We start from the raw sequence: 17,292 nt of genomic DNA, 5'->3' as shown, positions 1-17,292 counted from the left end.
ATTCACCAACACATTCAAAGTGAAAAAAGTAAACAAAAAAGTGAAAATCTCTTCAAATTTAAAATTTAATTAAATAACAATGTCTATCGCATCAAGAGACCACGCAAAACAATTATTTAATGAATCAAAAAGACGACTAGCTGATAGAGTTGGAGTCAATGTCAACAATACAGCCAGTATTGCACGACAAATTGTTAGAGGTAAGAATTATCAAAAAGTTATCATGACTTACTATGTTTGACATAAATTACCATAATTAGGCTCAAAATCCAATGACATCTTAATGCAATCAGCAAAGCATTTAGCGCAGCAAGAGACGGCATTAGAGAATACTGCATCAAATTTGAATAAAATTCAACTCATACAACAACAATTAGGGTAAGAATACAATATTCCACCATAAATCATATTCGTCTTATCATGTACAATTATAAATCTATCTAGATATCAACATGCCGCCATACGTGAAGGATGTCATATATTAGGAAATGTTCGAGAAGCTGTTTCGAGTATGGAAAGATGAGATAAATTTGAAATGCTTAATGATTAATGGAATCTTTTAGTTTATTAATGTTTAATTAAACTTATGCATCAAAACATCTCACTCACTCGAGGGAAAGCTTGTGCTATCTACTCATATTCTTTTTAAGATTCCCTATATCATATTTTGTATTTTCGCTGTAATCAATGTGATAGCATATTAAGGCATTCGGATGGAGCAACGATTAGATTGATGGGCTTTAGCATTCATAAATATTCTCATGATACTCACTATCGTAAACTTGTTATTAAATTAAGGACAGAAGTTCAAAAATCATGATTAGATTACTGGATCTGGAACAATATTGGACGAAATACAGAAGAAGAGTTCAACAACTTATTCAGAACAGGTATCAGTTGATTTTAACTTGAGCTTGTCACTGTATGTGCTTTACAGAATCATAAAAAACCAAAGAATCAATTCAGTTCATGTAAAACCTCATCATTAAATGATTTGATTCTACATCCCCTGATCATGATTTCCAACTCTGTCTGTATAGTAATAAAATAATCATCTATTATTAAAAAGCTACTAAGCAGTCTTAATTAAATCTCTCGCTTACAGCTTTTGACATATTTTAATGGATACTAAAGAAAACAAGCAATCTTTTGATCATTATCCTCATCATATTGCTTTATGAAAATATGGAAAGCTTTCCATAATTTACGAGTGCATAGTACTTGAATCATAAATCGGATCATCAAAACAGTACTTTAAATTTTATTTTCATATTCTTTGTATAGCATATCGTCCATAAAATATTAAGATGACATAAATATGAAAGTTCAATGACAGATTGAGGTCGGTGAGTCAAAATCAGCGAGAAATAAACAAAAAAAGCTTTTTTTTTTGGAACGGCATCAAAAATTCAGCATTCAATATGATAATTTCCTTTGTAATACAACAGAAGTGGAAGGAGATCTCATCTCCGACTGTTACATTCCTTACTATACACAAACAATGTCAATAGCTTTTTGTATTTTTTTTTAACCAATGTTTTGCTTAGTTTGTGCTGCTGTTGCTGATATCGCAACTTTTTTCAGTGAAAACAATATTGTATTGTGTGCCATCAGCGGTTTTCGTGACGGTAGATATAAAAGATGCTAGAGATAAAAAGAAAAGCAGAATAATGAGTGGATGTTGAATAAGTTGTAAAGGATTATTGGAGTTTATTCCTAGAAAAAAGGTCAAAACACGATTAAATACATTCAAACTCAGTTCTGTCTAATATCTTATCAATGTCCATATGCATCAAAAGTACGTGGGATAAAATAATTTCGATCAGACTTAAAGCGATTCAGTCTGCATTTAAACTTCAGTTTGTTCAGTCTAGTGCTAAAAATTACTTGTATTAAATGGACGTTCTTGACTTTTCCAAGGATCTACCGTCATGGCTAGATCAAGATCTTTTCGATCAAGCAATTCAAAGCTACGAGTCCGATCCACAAGCAAAAGTTACTAGCTTTGAACTCAAGTCAGCAACAACGCCAGGGGAAAATCTAGCCAGTGCCGTGTTTCGAGCTACAATAAAGTTTACATCAAAATTCTCAAAGGATGAGAAGGAAATGACAATGATTATCAAAACACATCCTGCTACTTCGGATTCAGCGATAGAAAGCTTGAGCGAAACATCAATGTTCAAAAGTGAGACTGCAATGTATTTGAATGTTTTGAATAAAATCCAAGACTTGTTCAATAATGCTGGATATGAAGATAAGTTGTGTCCAAGGTAAGATTATGATTGGGAGAGTGGATAACTTGACATACTGAATGGTCTAGACTACGTCGACTAATGAGCATTATCCGGAACGTACCAAACGTCCACTCTCTAGTTGGGAATGTTCTCAAATGCTGATGCTCCCCTCCCACCGAACGTAATTTGTGAACGACCCTTCATATCTTCAAAGAACAAAATCACATTGTAATGCATTGATTAAACAAATATTTTCTTAGATTTGACGTCTTATCGCCATACATTCTAATTAAAATGTATTTTTAAAAACAATCTTGTATCGATTAATTCAGTGTTTTTGTTATCAGTGATAAACATTCGTGATTTAACCGAAGCAATCTTTGGTATTAAGATAAGAATTTCCAGAAATTATTAAGATCTTAGCGAACGTGAGATTGTTCTGGTTTTTCTGTATACTTTAATCAATTGACTATTTAACCGAGCTGCACATGATAATGATCATGTCCATGATGATGATGATCATGTCCATGATGATGATGATCATGTCCATGATGATGATGATGGTGGACATGATCATCATCATGGTGGACATGATCATCATCATGGCGGACATCATCATCATCCCTAAGTTGACCGTAGTCAAGACGTCGCGACGAATGCTTTTGTTACTTGACTTTCACAATACAACGTTCATTCACAAACCTAACCTTTACAGATTAATCTACCAGACAACGACACCCAAACCAGTCATAATACTTGAAGATGTCAATAAAAGTGGATTTGACACATCAATCAAATCTATTCATGAAGACTTTGAGGTTTCAAAGCTTGTTTTGAGAAGATTAGCTAGATTTCATGCAGCAGGCTATTATTTAAATGATGAACAGGTAATAAGGATGTAGTTATATTCTATAGACAATAGTCTAAAGATGCACCATTCCAGAAAATCGATGTGACGCCATTTGACGCCTGCATCTTTAAAGTTGAATTCTGGGCAAATATGATTTATGGATACAGTTACGATATATTGCTTAAATTGATGGTAAATTGGGAAGGATTTGAGGAATTTATTGAGCCAATTAGGAAAATGAGGGAGAATTTACATGCAAATATCTGCAAAATCTATACACCTAATAAAGGAACTGGTGCATATAATGTCCTTAATCATGGAGATTTTCATTTTAAGAATGTGCTGTATAAAATGGATAAAGAAGGTGGAAAAATTAAGGATTTTTTGATGGTATGTAGTTTATGTCTCTAACTTCCATATTTATCTAATTTGTTCCTTAGTACGACTACCAAATTCCAGTATACGCAACGCCAGCAATCGACATATGCTACTTCCTTTACAATTTTGTCAATGATGAGGATCGAATTGTCCGTTTTAATGAAATTCTTGCAATCTACCATAGCCAATTTGTTGAATCATTGAAGACATTTGGATACCTAAAGCAGCCACCATCGTTGCTTGATCTTCAAATTGAAATGCTCAAAAGTGGCCATTTACAGGTTCAGTGTGCAATGCTGTTATATCCGCTTATGATTTTAGACATGACTACTCTTACATCCGATGATTTAACATCCGGAGTGAACTTGTTCAATGAAAAAACTTTCAGTCAAGAAAGATTCATAAAAATGATTAAGAATGAGTTGAAGATTTTTATGCATAAAGGATTTTTGGAAAATTAGGAAGCGATTGCTGCAGATTTTTATAAAAATAAAATTGTGTTTAAAATTAAACCTTGTTTGACTTGTTTCTTTTAGCTTTATATGGACAATTTTGAGTTTATTTAAAAATTTCGACTAGAAAATTAACGGCCATTCAAGATTTGAAAAGCAACGGAAGTTCAAAATTCAAAGTGAAGTTCAATAATTGAACTTCTTGAGTTTTTGGCGCGAATTTTTAATGTGAAAGATGGAATTTCTAGAGAAAAATTTAATTCTAGTTTAAACACTAAAGGAGGAAATACCAGGACACAGATCTAATGGATTTCAACAACTTAAAGCATCTGGTAATCACTAATGAAAGGATATTTTAAATTAAATTTAAAACAGTACGAAATTCCACCAACTGAACAAAATCATTTCCAAGAAATCTCAGCAAAAGCTTTTAATATAAATTCTCAGACATTAAATGAAGTCCTAAAAGCATCTAATCGAATTTATAAAGTTTATCTCATGAGTCTCTGTTGAGCCTTTTTCTCTACGACTAAAAGAATGTCTCTGAGAAATTGGAAGTGATAATAAAAAGGATAGCAATAAAATTTCTATGATGGATCATTTTGAATTCTCTTGGGTGTTTGCTGTGGCTAAACTAAAGGAGAAGTTTTGTAGTTTAAATGAAGAGAAAAAAGTTTCCGAGAAATGGAACCGAAAAAGACGTCTAAAGCTGCTCATAATATTTTTTTTTTGTTTTCAATTAAAACTTTCTCCGACATTTGAAGCCTATAATAAAGCATATACACGTGAATCATGTATACAGTACTATTTTATATTCCCATTAATTACGAAAGTCACAGAATAGGAAAATATATAATGAATGATAAAAAAAGTTTGATTTTCTTTCCGTCGCTTTTCTGGCTCTTGTTCTTTCCCATGTGTGCAAGTGAATGTAATGAGTTTTTCATTTAAAAATTTTTATAAACGATAGGACTGATGCTATCAAAATAATACAAAACTTTTTAATGAGTTTTGCTTTCCTTTTTTCGATTGTAATGTGTAAGCGGGAATTCTTTTTTTTTTTCGTAATGAACTCGTTCGCGATATTGGAGACAGAAATGTTCTTAGATAATAAATAGACGTAAATCATATTATTTTTAAAGTATAATTTAAAAATGTTTATCTGGAAACTTTTTTGAATTTTGAACATTTTTTCTTGGAATTTTTGTGAATTTTATCTACAAAATTACAGATTTTCAACATTATAACCAGACCTCGAAGACGACTCAATATTTGATATCAAAAAGTCGACTTCGAGTTCTGATTAAAACGTTCGAGATGCACGATGTAGTCGCTAGAGTACCGTCTTTTGGTGCGTTGACAACAAGACCACTGTATTTGACGACTAGGTCGGTCCATATGGTTTAAGGCAAAAGATGACATGCAACGCATTTTGATGGTCAGAACACAAACATTAGATTGCTTTGATTATAGTCAAAATTCTAAGGAATCTCCACCTAAGGTTTTTTTGGGTATTCAAGGGCAAGAATCGGTCAATCATCCAAAATCCTTCAAATTGTTCTTTATTAATTCTCCTTAACAGGCAAAAAGTTAGTTTAAATGGTACAAAAATACCACCACAGTTCCTAAAAGTGATCTCTTTGCTTGTTAGTGGCTTTTTAGTGCCTAAATCACTTGATTCTGCTTTCCATAGTCCAAAATGAATCATATTTTTTTAAAAATTCAGAAGTGATGCTTCAATCATGTGTAAAACAATATTTCTACCAATTAAAATCCTAAAAGAAAGCATTCATTATTGCCATAAGAACATAAAATTCATCCGCCAACAACTATGTTCATTAATAAAAGATCCAATATTGATTTAGACTCTGGAGAAGCTTTCAATAGGATTAAATCGAAAAAAAATCTCTTTTGACTTAATGGAATCATTCCATACTTCTATCTATTGAAGGTATTTTAAACTTACTATGGATTCTAATACAGATTAAAATCGTAATGGATGTAATCTGTAGGAGAATTTCGTGTTTCTATGGAACTTAATGCTCGTGTTATTACAGTCGATGGAGATTCCTGAGGAGAAATTTTCTCATCCATTTTTAAAAGTCGAGGAAGTTCTTAGATATAAAATTAAATTTTAATTACAGCTTCGTAAATAGAATGAAATTAAATTTTAATTGGCTGCTAATGTGTAAAATGTGTGGGATGATAAGGAATTAAGGAAAATATTAGGCAGTTCCACGAAATTTGTTTAATTATCTAGCTAAGGTAATTATTAAAGGTAGTTCAATTTGTCTTGATAAAGGCGTTTGTATGTTATGAAACTTTAAAATGAGCTTGTTTTGATGCCTTATTTACTTCGCTGGTCTTACAGATCAGTTTTGATCCATGGTCTCACTCAGATGGCGCCTAAAGCTGGCTATAACAAGTCCGACTCTCTCGTTTGGTTTAAGGATGGCTGATTTTTAGGCCATCGCACTCTGTATTGACCAGACTGGCTTGGATTGACGGTCTCCACCACGAGGAATACTTGAGGTGGTTAGGCTAAGTACAGGACGTGACTGAATATGTTCCGAACTCGCCCACCTTACAAAAACCATACACATATAAGCTGAGCTCTTTTCTACAGGTCTGATCGACTTTAATAATACATTGAATGAAGCTACTAATGCGTTATTGGTTGTTAAGGGAGCTACTCAACTTGAGATACATAGCTACTCGTGCTACTGAACGTTCTCTCTCACTCTCTCTTTCTGTCTAAGCGGACCCTCCAGGCATTTATGTTTCAAAAATCATCAAACTCCAACGCAGCAACAACTAATAAATGTAAAAGAAGCATGTCTCTTGCGTAGGCTTCTGCCATTAATAATAATATTTCCTAAGAACAAGACAATTTTCTTTTTAAAAAATGTTTCTCATTTGGCATCTCATTCAACATTTTGTTGCTGTTCGACGGATGGATGTAGTCAAAAACCGTTCCAATGAATGGAAACATTTTCTTCATTTCAAATTCCTGAAAATATTTATTTTCCCTCTCATTTCCAGTTATTTTCATTAATCATTCATGAAGAAAGTAAGGCACTTGGCAATAATCGTGATGTTTTTCCACATTAATTAATTATAATGAGAATTAATGTAAGATGAAAAAATTGAAATTGAAAAGCAAGTTTGATGCTCTGATCTGAGATTATTATGGATTTTTTGTTGTATTTCCGTTAAAAAATAATTTCAGTAAAATGAGCACTAACTTATTCATTTAATATTAATCAGCAATTATTCGTGCGAATTTCACCAACGTGCAAATTTACTGACTTGTTCTGTTACTAACTGAAAATGGCTGCAAATTAGTTTGATGAAGTGCTCTCAGCTGGATATGGCTAAGAGTTATGACTTAAATGAGCTAAAGTCTGTAGTCAACGTTAATAATCAGGTATGATGGATTTGTTGCTATTGAAAACTGTTAAAGACAAGGATGTGGAACTGATTAATCAACTTTTGATTAGTTTTGGATCATTTTATGGTTCGATGGAAAAGCGCTGACCTGTTTCCAACATTTTAGATGGACAGACATGTAGTCTTGAGTTGTAGCTTATAGTTTGTCCAGGACTAGTACAAAGTCAAGTCCTTGGCTACCTAGGAATGCAATTTTCACGAATATTAGATTATTTTGATCAATTTCTTTACTTTGGGCATCATTTATTAGATAGAACCCAACTTTCAACAGCTTTCTATTCCATTTCCTGCAATTTTTCCTTACATTTCATCCAATTTCCTTTCCTAATAAACATAATTCCTAATACTTTACAATGATTACCTCAATCTTTTAACGCCTCTTAATATCACAAAAGGCATTTTTTTTACTGCCATAAATTTGTTTACAACCTAGAGTACAGCTTTACGTTGTATGCTAACCGTTTCATAAAAGTGTTGTGTTAAAAAGCTCATATTTATCGTTGTATGACTTTTAATGACTCTTGTTTTAATGTAATAACAATATTATGAAAAGCCATTCATGTTGTCACTTTTTATACGCCCTTTATTATGTTTTTTGAGCAGATATTTTGAGTGTGATTCTGTTGAAATTATGGATTATGATGCGGTTTGTCTTTTTGTTTGAGATTCTGTATTGAGGATTGACAGAACGTCGAAACAAACTCAGAAGTTTCACAACTCCTTAGTATAGTAGAAAGGCACATCCAGGAACCATTCGAACGAGTCGAGGATCTATTAACTTCTGAACTGCCGCTTAACTACTGTCTCAAGTGAATTCCAACTTGTTTACCTTCAATTGTTCATCCACACCGTCGACATTCACTCATTCATACAAAAACACGTCACATAAAATGCGTACCGAACAGAAAACATCCATCACAGGATATGCAGCATAAAACAAAGAAGAAAATTCATGTCTTAATACACGTTCCTTACTTTTAATATGTATCTATGTTATCACGCAATAATATTACCCTCATCAACATTTTGTTGAACAACATGATAGTTGCATAACAGTACAAAAATGAATCCAGCACATATAGCGCCTAATTCTCACGTGTTTCTGGATTATACAGGGTGGCTTAAACGTGTTAAAGGGAAATATTTTAAACGAAAGAATTCGCACAATTTCTTCCTTCCTCCCCACTTTTTTTTTTTTTGTAGCATTTTGAAAATGCGTGAGGAACGACTAGACGTTATTTATTTACAGGCAATTGTTTCATGGAATAACGATAAAGAATTTCTGTCACGTCAAGTTAATAAAAGTAAATATTTCGTATATTTTGCTTTTCTCGTTCACACTTTACGTTAAAGTTTACTCCGTACTCGAGAGTGGAATGCGTAGGAAGTGCTGAAAAGTCACGAATTCTTCTTCTCCCTTAAGACGCATTTCTGGATTAATCCGTTTCACGTGATGGGCTTTCAATACAATATTAATGGATGTAAATGAATAAAAATTGGATTTGGAAGAAGTCTTACTGGGTTGGAGATTAATAGAGCTTTAATACTAGCTTGAATGTCTTAATCAATGTTTGAGTAAGTTTAATTAGAATTTGTCTTGCAGCCTTTTTCAAACTTTAAAGTACAATCGAAAACTACAGTCCTGAGTATCTTAAATTCAGGAAATCCAGGCCTGCTATTCTCGGACGAACCCTAAATTTAACTGTAGCATCTAAAAACAGAGGTTATAAAGTGATCAAAGCGACACAAAGTAAGTAAAAGGATCCATTCGGAGCCCTAACAGACTTCAAACTGTAAGGAGCTTCCAAATTGCTGCCAAGCAGAGCGTTGTGTCGCTCGGGAAAGCAAGCGGTTAGTTTTTCATTTATTAAGCCTGTTTGCGGTCATTCCTGGCATGGCTCTGAAAGAGCCTTAAAATCAAATATTTGTTTGACTGGATTCCATGAAGCATATTTCAATAAATCCAGTCAAACCAACTCCAAATTTCACTTTCTCACAATAATCCAGTCCTTAAAAAAAATACAGCCAAACAATACTAAAATACATGAGCATAAACATTAAATTAGATTTCAAATGAACAAAAGTTTCCCGTTCCTTACATGACAATAAGGCATAATATATATGTCAAGTGAATTTATCGATAATAACCTTATCATAAAAATTCAAATTTCACGGAGTACTTCCATTTCGAATTCAAATATGTGATTTCATATTCAAAGATTACCTTAGGTATGGAAGCAAAAGAAGTAATCGAAAAGCCATGAGCATTACTTAAATTTATGTAGATGATCTGCAGAGGCAGTCATTAGAAGCAGCATAAATTCTACATAAGAGGCCTTTATTTTTCCCATAACGGCAATTATAAATACATGAATGTGGTTTTGGTCTAGTTTGGAAATAGATGCGAATGATTTATAAGGATGCAGTGCGTGTAGACGTATCCGCAACAATTCATCTGAGCATACACACATCCAAAGGCATTTAGACTAATAAGGATAAACTCTTTGTTCACATGTTTGAAATTGTTGTTAAGCAGCCAGCTATGGAAGTGATTTATTGGCTAAGATTAGTTAGAACTAAAAGGGAGCTACGCAGCACAACCTAATTAAATGATATTCAAAATATAAATAAATGATAAACTTGTTCATAATGGATCATTAAATTTTTTGTACTCAATGTATAGCTATTATGATCCTGCTAATACCTTTTTTATTGTATTTAATGTGTTATCTGTTAATTAATGTTCATGAATCATTTTATTTTCTGCTTGACTGAATTTTTATTATACTTGATTCTCAGCAAAAAAAAAATTTGTTTTATTGTTCAGACTGAATGAATAACAGTGCCTGAACAATAATTAATGGCTATTCTGTTATGGAGTTATCATGTTTAAATTTTTTCAGATTAAAATCCATTAAAATGTTTTTGCTTTTTGAGCATTTTTTGGTGACATGAATGAAGAAAGGAATTTAATCGACTATATAGCGCATTTTATGGCTGTGCCTTTCCAGATTGGGCAACTTGACTTAATTTCAAGTTGATAAACTAGATCTCCAGTCTTACTTCTTACTTCGCTGGCCGTATAGATCAACAATGATCCATGGCTTCTCTCAGATGTCGCCTATAACTGGTTCTATCGCCAGCTTCCGCCTGCCAATTGCCAAATGATCTCCAATTGGTTCTCCAGATCTCCAGTCGGCTTGGGCTTAAATTAAGGTTTCAGAGATAAACGGGCATTTTCTCATTATACAGCGATAGTGAGATTCGAACCTATGACCTCATAATCACATGTCCATCCCTCTTATCAGTTGAGCTACCAGGAGTTCCAAGTAACTAATGCAAAATGCTCACTTAAACCTTCCTCATTATACAAAACTCACTACACAGCTTTTATCATTGTATTGAACCATGACACATAATCAAGCAACAACATCCAATGTAGTTTTCATCATTCAGTTCCAGGAATACATCAGAGGATTTTAATTATGCAACATAAACTCATCAGTTCTGAAATTCTAAGAATATGATTATATGTCAACGATATCGTCGCTTTATTACTTTCAAATTCTCAGAATATTCATCATATGTGCATATGTTTGCTGCTCATTTCGAATGATATGTAAATTTTAAATTTACAATGTATGAAGTAAATGAAATCATGAAGTAAAATGGAAATACTGCTCATTATGTCAACAGTCTTATGTTTTCATTAAATTCAATGTTCTCGTATGAACTTTGTAATGTGTGCTGATTGAAATATTCATAAAAAAAAAATCAGGGTCGTAGCTGGAAGTGACGGTAATGGGGTTGACTCAAAAATTGACAAGGGGTGATGTAGAGTAGATCAGTGGTGGACATTCTTATATTTCATGCGGCACACATTAGTGTTAAGGCTCAAGCAAAATCGCGGCATGCGGCAAGCGGTTCAAAGCATTTTCGAACCCTTTTGGGGACACAAGGTTGTCGACCACTGGAGTAGATAGTTCCATCCATATGGATGGAGAACTGGATGTGACTTCAAGAGTCATTGATGCAATGACAGATTCCAGATAGGATTCAAGACTTTTTTTAGTTGTCACTTAGTTTATGATAAGGTTTTAAGCCAGATAGCATGCATTTGAAGAATTTCTGCATTTGAAGCTTAGCGACGCAAGGTGAATGACACATAAGGGTAAGTAACCGGTTGGCTGTTTCCATTGATTGTGACAGATCGCAAGATTTAGCTTCCGATGTCTTCACACTGATGAAGTCTAGAGATCCAACAATTCATGAAATATCAATCCCGTCCGAAGAACCAATATTAGAAATCCTGTTTCAAACAAAGCCTTGTGTCGCTCGGAATCGATTTCCTTAATACATCTCTAAAAGCGACAATCCATCTCATTTTACGCTAAACTCTTCATTCTATTCCGAGAAAACCCAATGCTAACAGAGTAATATGCTGATGAACATTATTCACCAATACAAAAAATCTTAACCAGCAAGTTGACATTATCATTCATACAATCCAATGACATTTATTATACAGTTTGATATTTATTATGAAAGCAATCGTCTATAAATCAATTACATCCCATCAACGTAGATTCAATTATCATGATAGTCTACAGAATAAAAAAAAAATCTCCACAAAATAGGAGGACATGATAAAAATAAATCAGAAAGACATATCACTAAGAGTAAAATTTTATAAATAATTAAACAGCCTCAACATGGCTGAAAGTTTTTCCAGTCTGTACACAGTTTTTTTTGCTCATTCTAATTGAATTGATGTAATAAATTATGGATCTTGTTTATTATTCATCATGAATACATGCTCTCAATTCATTAGACAGGTTTGGATTCAATTAAGGCGATGACAATGTTAATGAAATTGACGAGAGCAGTTTTGTAGGCTGGATAAGGGAACTATGAACTTAATTTAATGATATTAAACATGTTTTCGGATGTATTGAGATTCACAGGAATTGGCACCGAGTAGCACAATGTGGATATGGCTGTAAATATAGGTCTAAATCGACTGTCACGGTGTCATTATGGCTACTTTGTGTCTTATTGTTAATCCACCGACTTAGCCGTACCGTAGTGAACATTATAGGACATTGTGGATGGTAAGAGATCTCAAGGGAAGACCAAAGAAGCTAAAGTCCTTAACATTCCAAACTGTCAGAAGCTCTCGAAGGCTAGAGCTGACTTTAGACGTTCTATCCGCGCACAAATGGGTACAAGTGCGTCATAGCCAAGAAAGTAGGTAAATAAGTGAACAATTTGTGCTGCTCGGAGATGATTAACACAATTTTCAACATCAAGAACCACCAATTACTAATTACTTACTAGACAAGCTACTAAACGTCTGCACAGACACTGATAATTATATCAAAACCAAGACAGTACCTGGCACCAAAATTAGTAGATAATATGTTTACATTACATAACAAAATTACTTCAAAACCAACACCTCCTGTATAACCACATACAATGAATTATGGCATGCTTCTACATGACATGTTAATGAATCATTGGTTTTGGTGAAGGAGGTTAAAACTAATTTCTACGTTACATCATATGCAATATACAAATTATGATGTAATTAAAATGCAATTTTGTATCGTTATTGTTTGCCTTTAAAATTAAGTAAGACCAGTGCACAATGCTGAACATACTGTATCATTAGTAGATGTTATCAATAGATTAGTTTAGGGGTTGTAAGCATAATTATTGTACCTGATGATGAATTATGGAAGTGAATGTATGATTTGATGAATTTTGTTGGCAGGAAGTCAGTGATGGGCAACCTGTGTGCCACGGCACTCTAGTGTGTCACCTAAAATGATTGGAAATGCCATAAAACGTATGTCGTGTGCAGTTTCGGCCACAAATTGTACCTCAAAAAATAAAAGGTTGTCCACCACTGCTGTGAACTGTTGCTATGTTTGCTAATTGTATTTATCCATGACTTTTGGTGCATGCATTACTTCTTTTTTTGAAAATATGTTATTAACACAAATTTATGCATTAAAAATTTCACAGCTAATAATTTTCCATCATGAAATATTAAAATTAAATGAATGACAAAAAGAAGCTTACTTTATGTGCACAATGGAAAGCAACAATGACAAAATCATGACTAGCAACATCATATGTCAGTGGTGGTCAACCTTTTTTTTGTCCAGGCACATCTTGCTTTCCACAACGATCGAAACAGCACAAATGATGTGTTGTGACAATTCTAAATATTGTACCGCGACACATATGTTGCCCACCACTGCCACATATATTAAAATATGCATCAAAAGTGTCCAGTTCTAAATTAATTGACATGGGAGCACAATAATTAAATCTATAATTAGCCACAATGCTTCAATTATGTCATGAATCATATTGCATACAGCTCAAAAATCATATTCATACCTGAAAAATTCCAGAACCTGATTTATAGACATAGATGGCTCCTATGTTTAATATAGCTGCAAGTGCATTGACATTGCTGAATATCAAGTTTAAGTAAGAAACAAGTTAATTTAAAAATATCCACAAAATCAATATTTTCCTGGATATAAAAGCAGTGCCAATGTCACAAATCATCAACAGTTTTAATTTAAGTTATCAATTAGTAACACAAGCTCATTAAAACAATGGTAAGCATAAATATTCAAATTAAGCTTCAACAATCACTAACTTTGATACTTTCAGAAATTTTTAATACTTGGCCTACTCTTAGTAGGTCATTCTCTGGCTGCACCAGAAAGAACTAAGCGTGAAGCTGACCCACTTCCAATATTCGGTCTTCCTGAACTTCCGAGTACCTCTCAACATGGATTTTTACGTGAATCAGGCTCATTAGATGGTGTATTCCAAACTATTGATCAAATCAGTGCATCCGCATATTTTGTACATCCAGAGGATGCACCAGTAGCTCAACAACATAAACCATCGACTGGGGACTACCCAGCTCCAACTGAGGAATACAAACCACCAAAAGAAGAGTACTGGCAAACACATGAAGAGTATGGTCCACCACATGAAGAATATGGTCCACCTCATGAGGAATATGGTCCACCAGCTGTTCCACAAGTCCGTATTGAAGAGCCAGCAACAACTACTGAACAGTATGCATATCTAGCTATGCCTTAATATGTCATAATTATTAAAATATATTCCCCAATTTACAGCATCTGTCCAACACAGGATTATCAATCAGCATTCGTTCCATCTCCACCAGAAATCAGAAATTTCCCACTTCCAGATGTTCCAGCTGTTGCAGTACAAGTTAAAAATGAAATTCAAGCACTTCATGAAACCTATGGACCACCAGCTGAACCACCAGTTTTACATGAAGTCTATGGACCGCCAGCTGTACCGATCGTTGAAGAGCCAGTCCCTGTAGTAATCGCACCAGAGCCTCCAGTCCTTGCTCCATTACCCAAATACGTTCCACCAGCTACAACTGCTCCACCTCCAACACCTAAGTTGTATCCATATGCCGCACCGGTAACCGTTCCAGAAGTCAAGAGCGAAATTCCAGTTCTGCATGAAGTTTATGGACCACCAGTTGTGCCTGTCGTTGAAGAGCCAGTTCCAGTTGTAATCGCACCAGAACCACCAGTACTTGCTCCATTGCCTGAATACGTTCCACCAGCTACAACTGCCGCACCTCCAACTCCTAAATTGTATCCATATGCTGCACCAGTAACCGTTCCAGAAGTCAAGAGCGAAATTCCTGTTGTACATGAAGTTTATGGACCACCAGTTGTACCAATCGTTGAAGAGCCAGTTCCAGTTGTAATTGCACCAGAGCCACCAGTTCTTGCTCCATTACCAGAATACGTCCCACCAGCAACCACTGCTCCACCTCCTACTCCTAAGCTATATCCATATGCCGCACCAGTAACCGTTCCAGAAACCACAATCATTCCAGAAGTCAAGAGCGAAATTCCTGTTGTACATGAAGTCTATGGACCACCAGTTGTGCCATTTGTTGAAGAACCAGCTCCTGTTGTTATCGCACCAGATCCACCAGTTCTTGCTCCATTGCCTAAATACGTCGCACCTGTTACAACCACACTTCCTCCCTATGTCCCACCAGTAACAACCACATTACCACCACCAACTGCCGCACCTAAATTATATCCATATCCACCACCAGTTGTCCCAGAAATCACAACCTTACCACCAGCACCTGAAACTACCTTACCTCCTGTAACTGCCAAACTTTTGCCATATCCACCACCAAGAACTTCTACAACAACAACTACTGAGCCAACAACCGCTAGGATAGAACCTAAGAAAGCTTATGCTGCAAAGGTCTACTCCAAGTATGAAGACACTCATCATTCAGCACATCTTGCACGTTCAAAAAGACATTTGAAGAAGAAATGGGTTAAACCTGTTGTTATCTACAAAGTTAAGGCAGTCCCAACCTATCATTACGTTAAAGCTTATCCAAATGTTCACCATTATTAAAGTTTTATGGAAATAATGGCAAGAAGTACTTAGAATGTTAACTAGCAAGAAGCAAAAAATCCAATAAAAAAATGAGCAAATGAGTTCTTACGAGAATTCTCAAAAAAACCATAAAAAATGTATCTATAGCCTACATATTTTTGAAATAAAGTATTTATTTATTAGCTTTGCAGTGGAACTAGATTGTTGTCTTTTGTATCAACAAATTTCGATCAAGTGTGAGTTGTGATTGTGATATGATTTGCCTAGGGGAACAAGTACATGATGGTCATATAAATATGTTTATAGACAGCTTGATTAGTATGCGATGTGTCCGGAGATTGATTGTCACAAATAATAGCCCGAGGTACACAAACTCGAACAGCAACATCGTAATCGCTATTAGCACAGTTGTGTCTAATATTAAAGGGAAGGGGTAATGTTGCCCTGATGACACGTGCAGTTTGCTGGTCGATAGATTTGATGAAGATATCCATAAGAAATCTACAAACTCCATGTGGCTCGTAAAGCTTATTTACTTACGTCGCAGTATTGATTTCGATCTACCGCATGCAAATCGCAGGCTACCACTTGCCAATCACCAATACCAAGTTATAAAGTCATGAGCATAGTGCAAATTCTTGTCATATCAACAGCAGTCTATATTATGATTGAGATATCAGTCTCTGATGGGAATCGAACCAACGTTCTCACAAAAAAACTGGTAGTCGAAACATAGTGTACTGCCTAGCCACTCGGCTACAGAAGCTTTTATTTGGCACTCGCAAATTCGCCTATATATGTCTTGATTCCCAAATTCCATTCAGCTCAGATACTGCACAAAATAATGGATCTGTGAATTGATATGTACGACCAGCGAACCAAGTAAATATGTTAACTGCCAAGCGTGTAAAATTGATTCAAACAGTTAAAATTGATCGAAAATTGATATTCTCTTAGTTTCCAAGGAATCAGCTGGCTTCAGACATTTCCTATGCTTAACAATAAGCATACTCAAGGCCCACGTGTTCCTCAGACAAAGAAGTCAAATGTTGATATTCTGAAGAGCAAACATTCTTCGCTGAGCAGCACAAAAGTATCAAAATATCGATTCACATAGCTTCCTCTGATAAAAACACAAAGCAAACCTGAAACGTCAAGCATTTTTATGCTTCAAAAACTATCGACATTCAATTTTAAATATTTTATTCATTTTGTTTCAAAAGCATCTCATTAAAGCTTGACAAATTCCCACACATGTAGCTTAAATTTTCAGAGACATTTTTTTCTCCATCCTTAACATCTGCATGAAATTGTTTATTTATTATCGACACATATGTGCTTCATTTTATGTACATATTAGAATGAGAAACCTCTCTAATAACACGTACGCCATGCCATAGATTTTTTCATGATCGTAATTTGTATAGTTACTTTAACTTTAACCTCGATTTCATTTCAATTTTCATCGTCGTCTGCTCTCGTT

At 34.5% G+C, this 17,292-nt stretch overlaps 3 protein-coding genes across 4 annotated transcripts; all 3 read left to right on the top strand.

Annotated features, from left to right (window-relative positions):
* Positions 1-23: 23 nt before the first annotated feature.
* BORCS7 (BLOC-1 related complex subunit 7) lies at positions 24-1,365 on the top strand. 2 transcript variants are annotated; one of them, XM_070642726.1, is made up of 4 exons: positions 24-200; positions 261-378; positions 445-509; positions 1,285-1,365. In XM_070642726.1, the coding sequence occupies exons 1-4, from the start codon at positions 80-82 to the stop codon at positions 1,296-1,298; spliced, it is 318 nt and encodes a 105-aa protein (XP_070498827.1). In that variant the 5' UTR covers positions 24-79; the 3' UTR covers positions 1,299-1,365. The 2 variants fall into 2 exon arrangements, with proteins under 2 accessions (XP_070498827.1, XP_070498828.1); XM_070642727.1 differs by lacking the exon at positions 1,285-1,365 and adding an exon at positions 564-1,072.
* A 530-nt stretch (positions 1,366-1,895) lies between these two features.
* Positions 1,896-3,974, top strand: LOC139092371 (uncharacterized). Its single transcript, XM_070642725.1, has 4 exons — positions 1,896-2,270; positions 2,950-3,121; positions 3,178-3,474; positions 3,525-3,974. Exons 1-4 carry the CDS (start codon positions 1,897-1,899, stop codon positions 3,921-3,923), a joined length of 1,242 nt encoding a protein of 413 aa, XP_070498826.1. The 5' UTR covers position 1,896; the 3' UTR covers positions 3,924-3,974.
* Positions 3,975-8,577: 4,603 nt separating this feature from the next.
* LOC139092338 (uncharacterized) lies at positions 8,578-15,827 on the top strand. The gene is made up of 3 exons (XM_070642687.1): positions 8,578-8,668; positions 14,089-14,473; positions 14,537-15,827. Exons 1-3 carry the CDS (start codon positions 8,578-8,580, stop codon positions 15,825-15,827), a joined length of 1,767 nt encoding a protein of 588 aa, XP_070498788.1.
* The last annotated feature ends 1,465 nt before the right edge of the window (positions 15,828-17,292 follow it).

The sequence above is a fragment of the Chironomus tepperi genome, unplaced genomic scaffold (assembly GCF_022539635.2).
Source record: "Chironomus tepperi strain 1889 unplaced genomic scaffold, CSIRO-AGI_Ctep_v1 contig_298, whole genome shotgun sequence".
Taxonomy (NCBI): domain Eukaryota; kingdom Metazoa; phylum Arthropoda; class Insecta; order Diptera; family Chironomidae; genus Chironomus; species Chironomus tepperi.
This window is presented reverse-complemented; position numbering and strand designations above follow the sequence as displayed.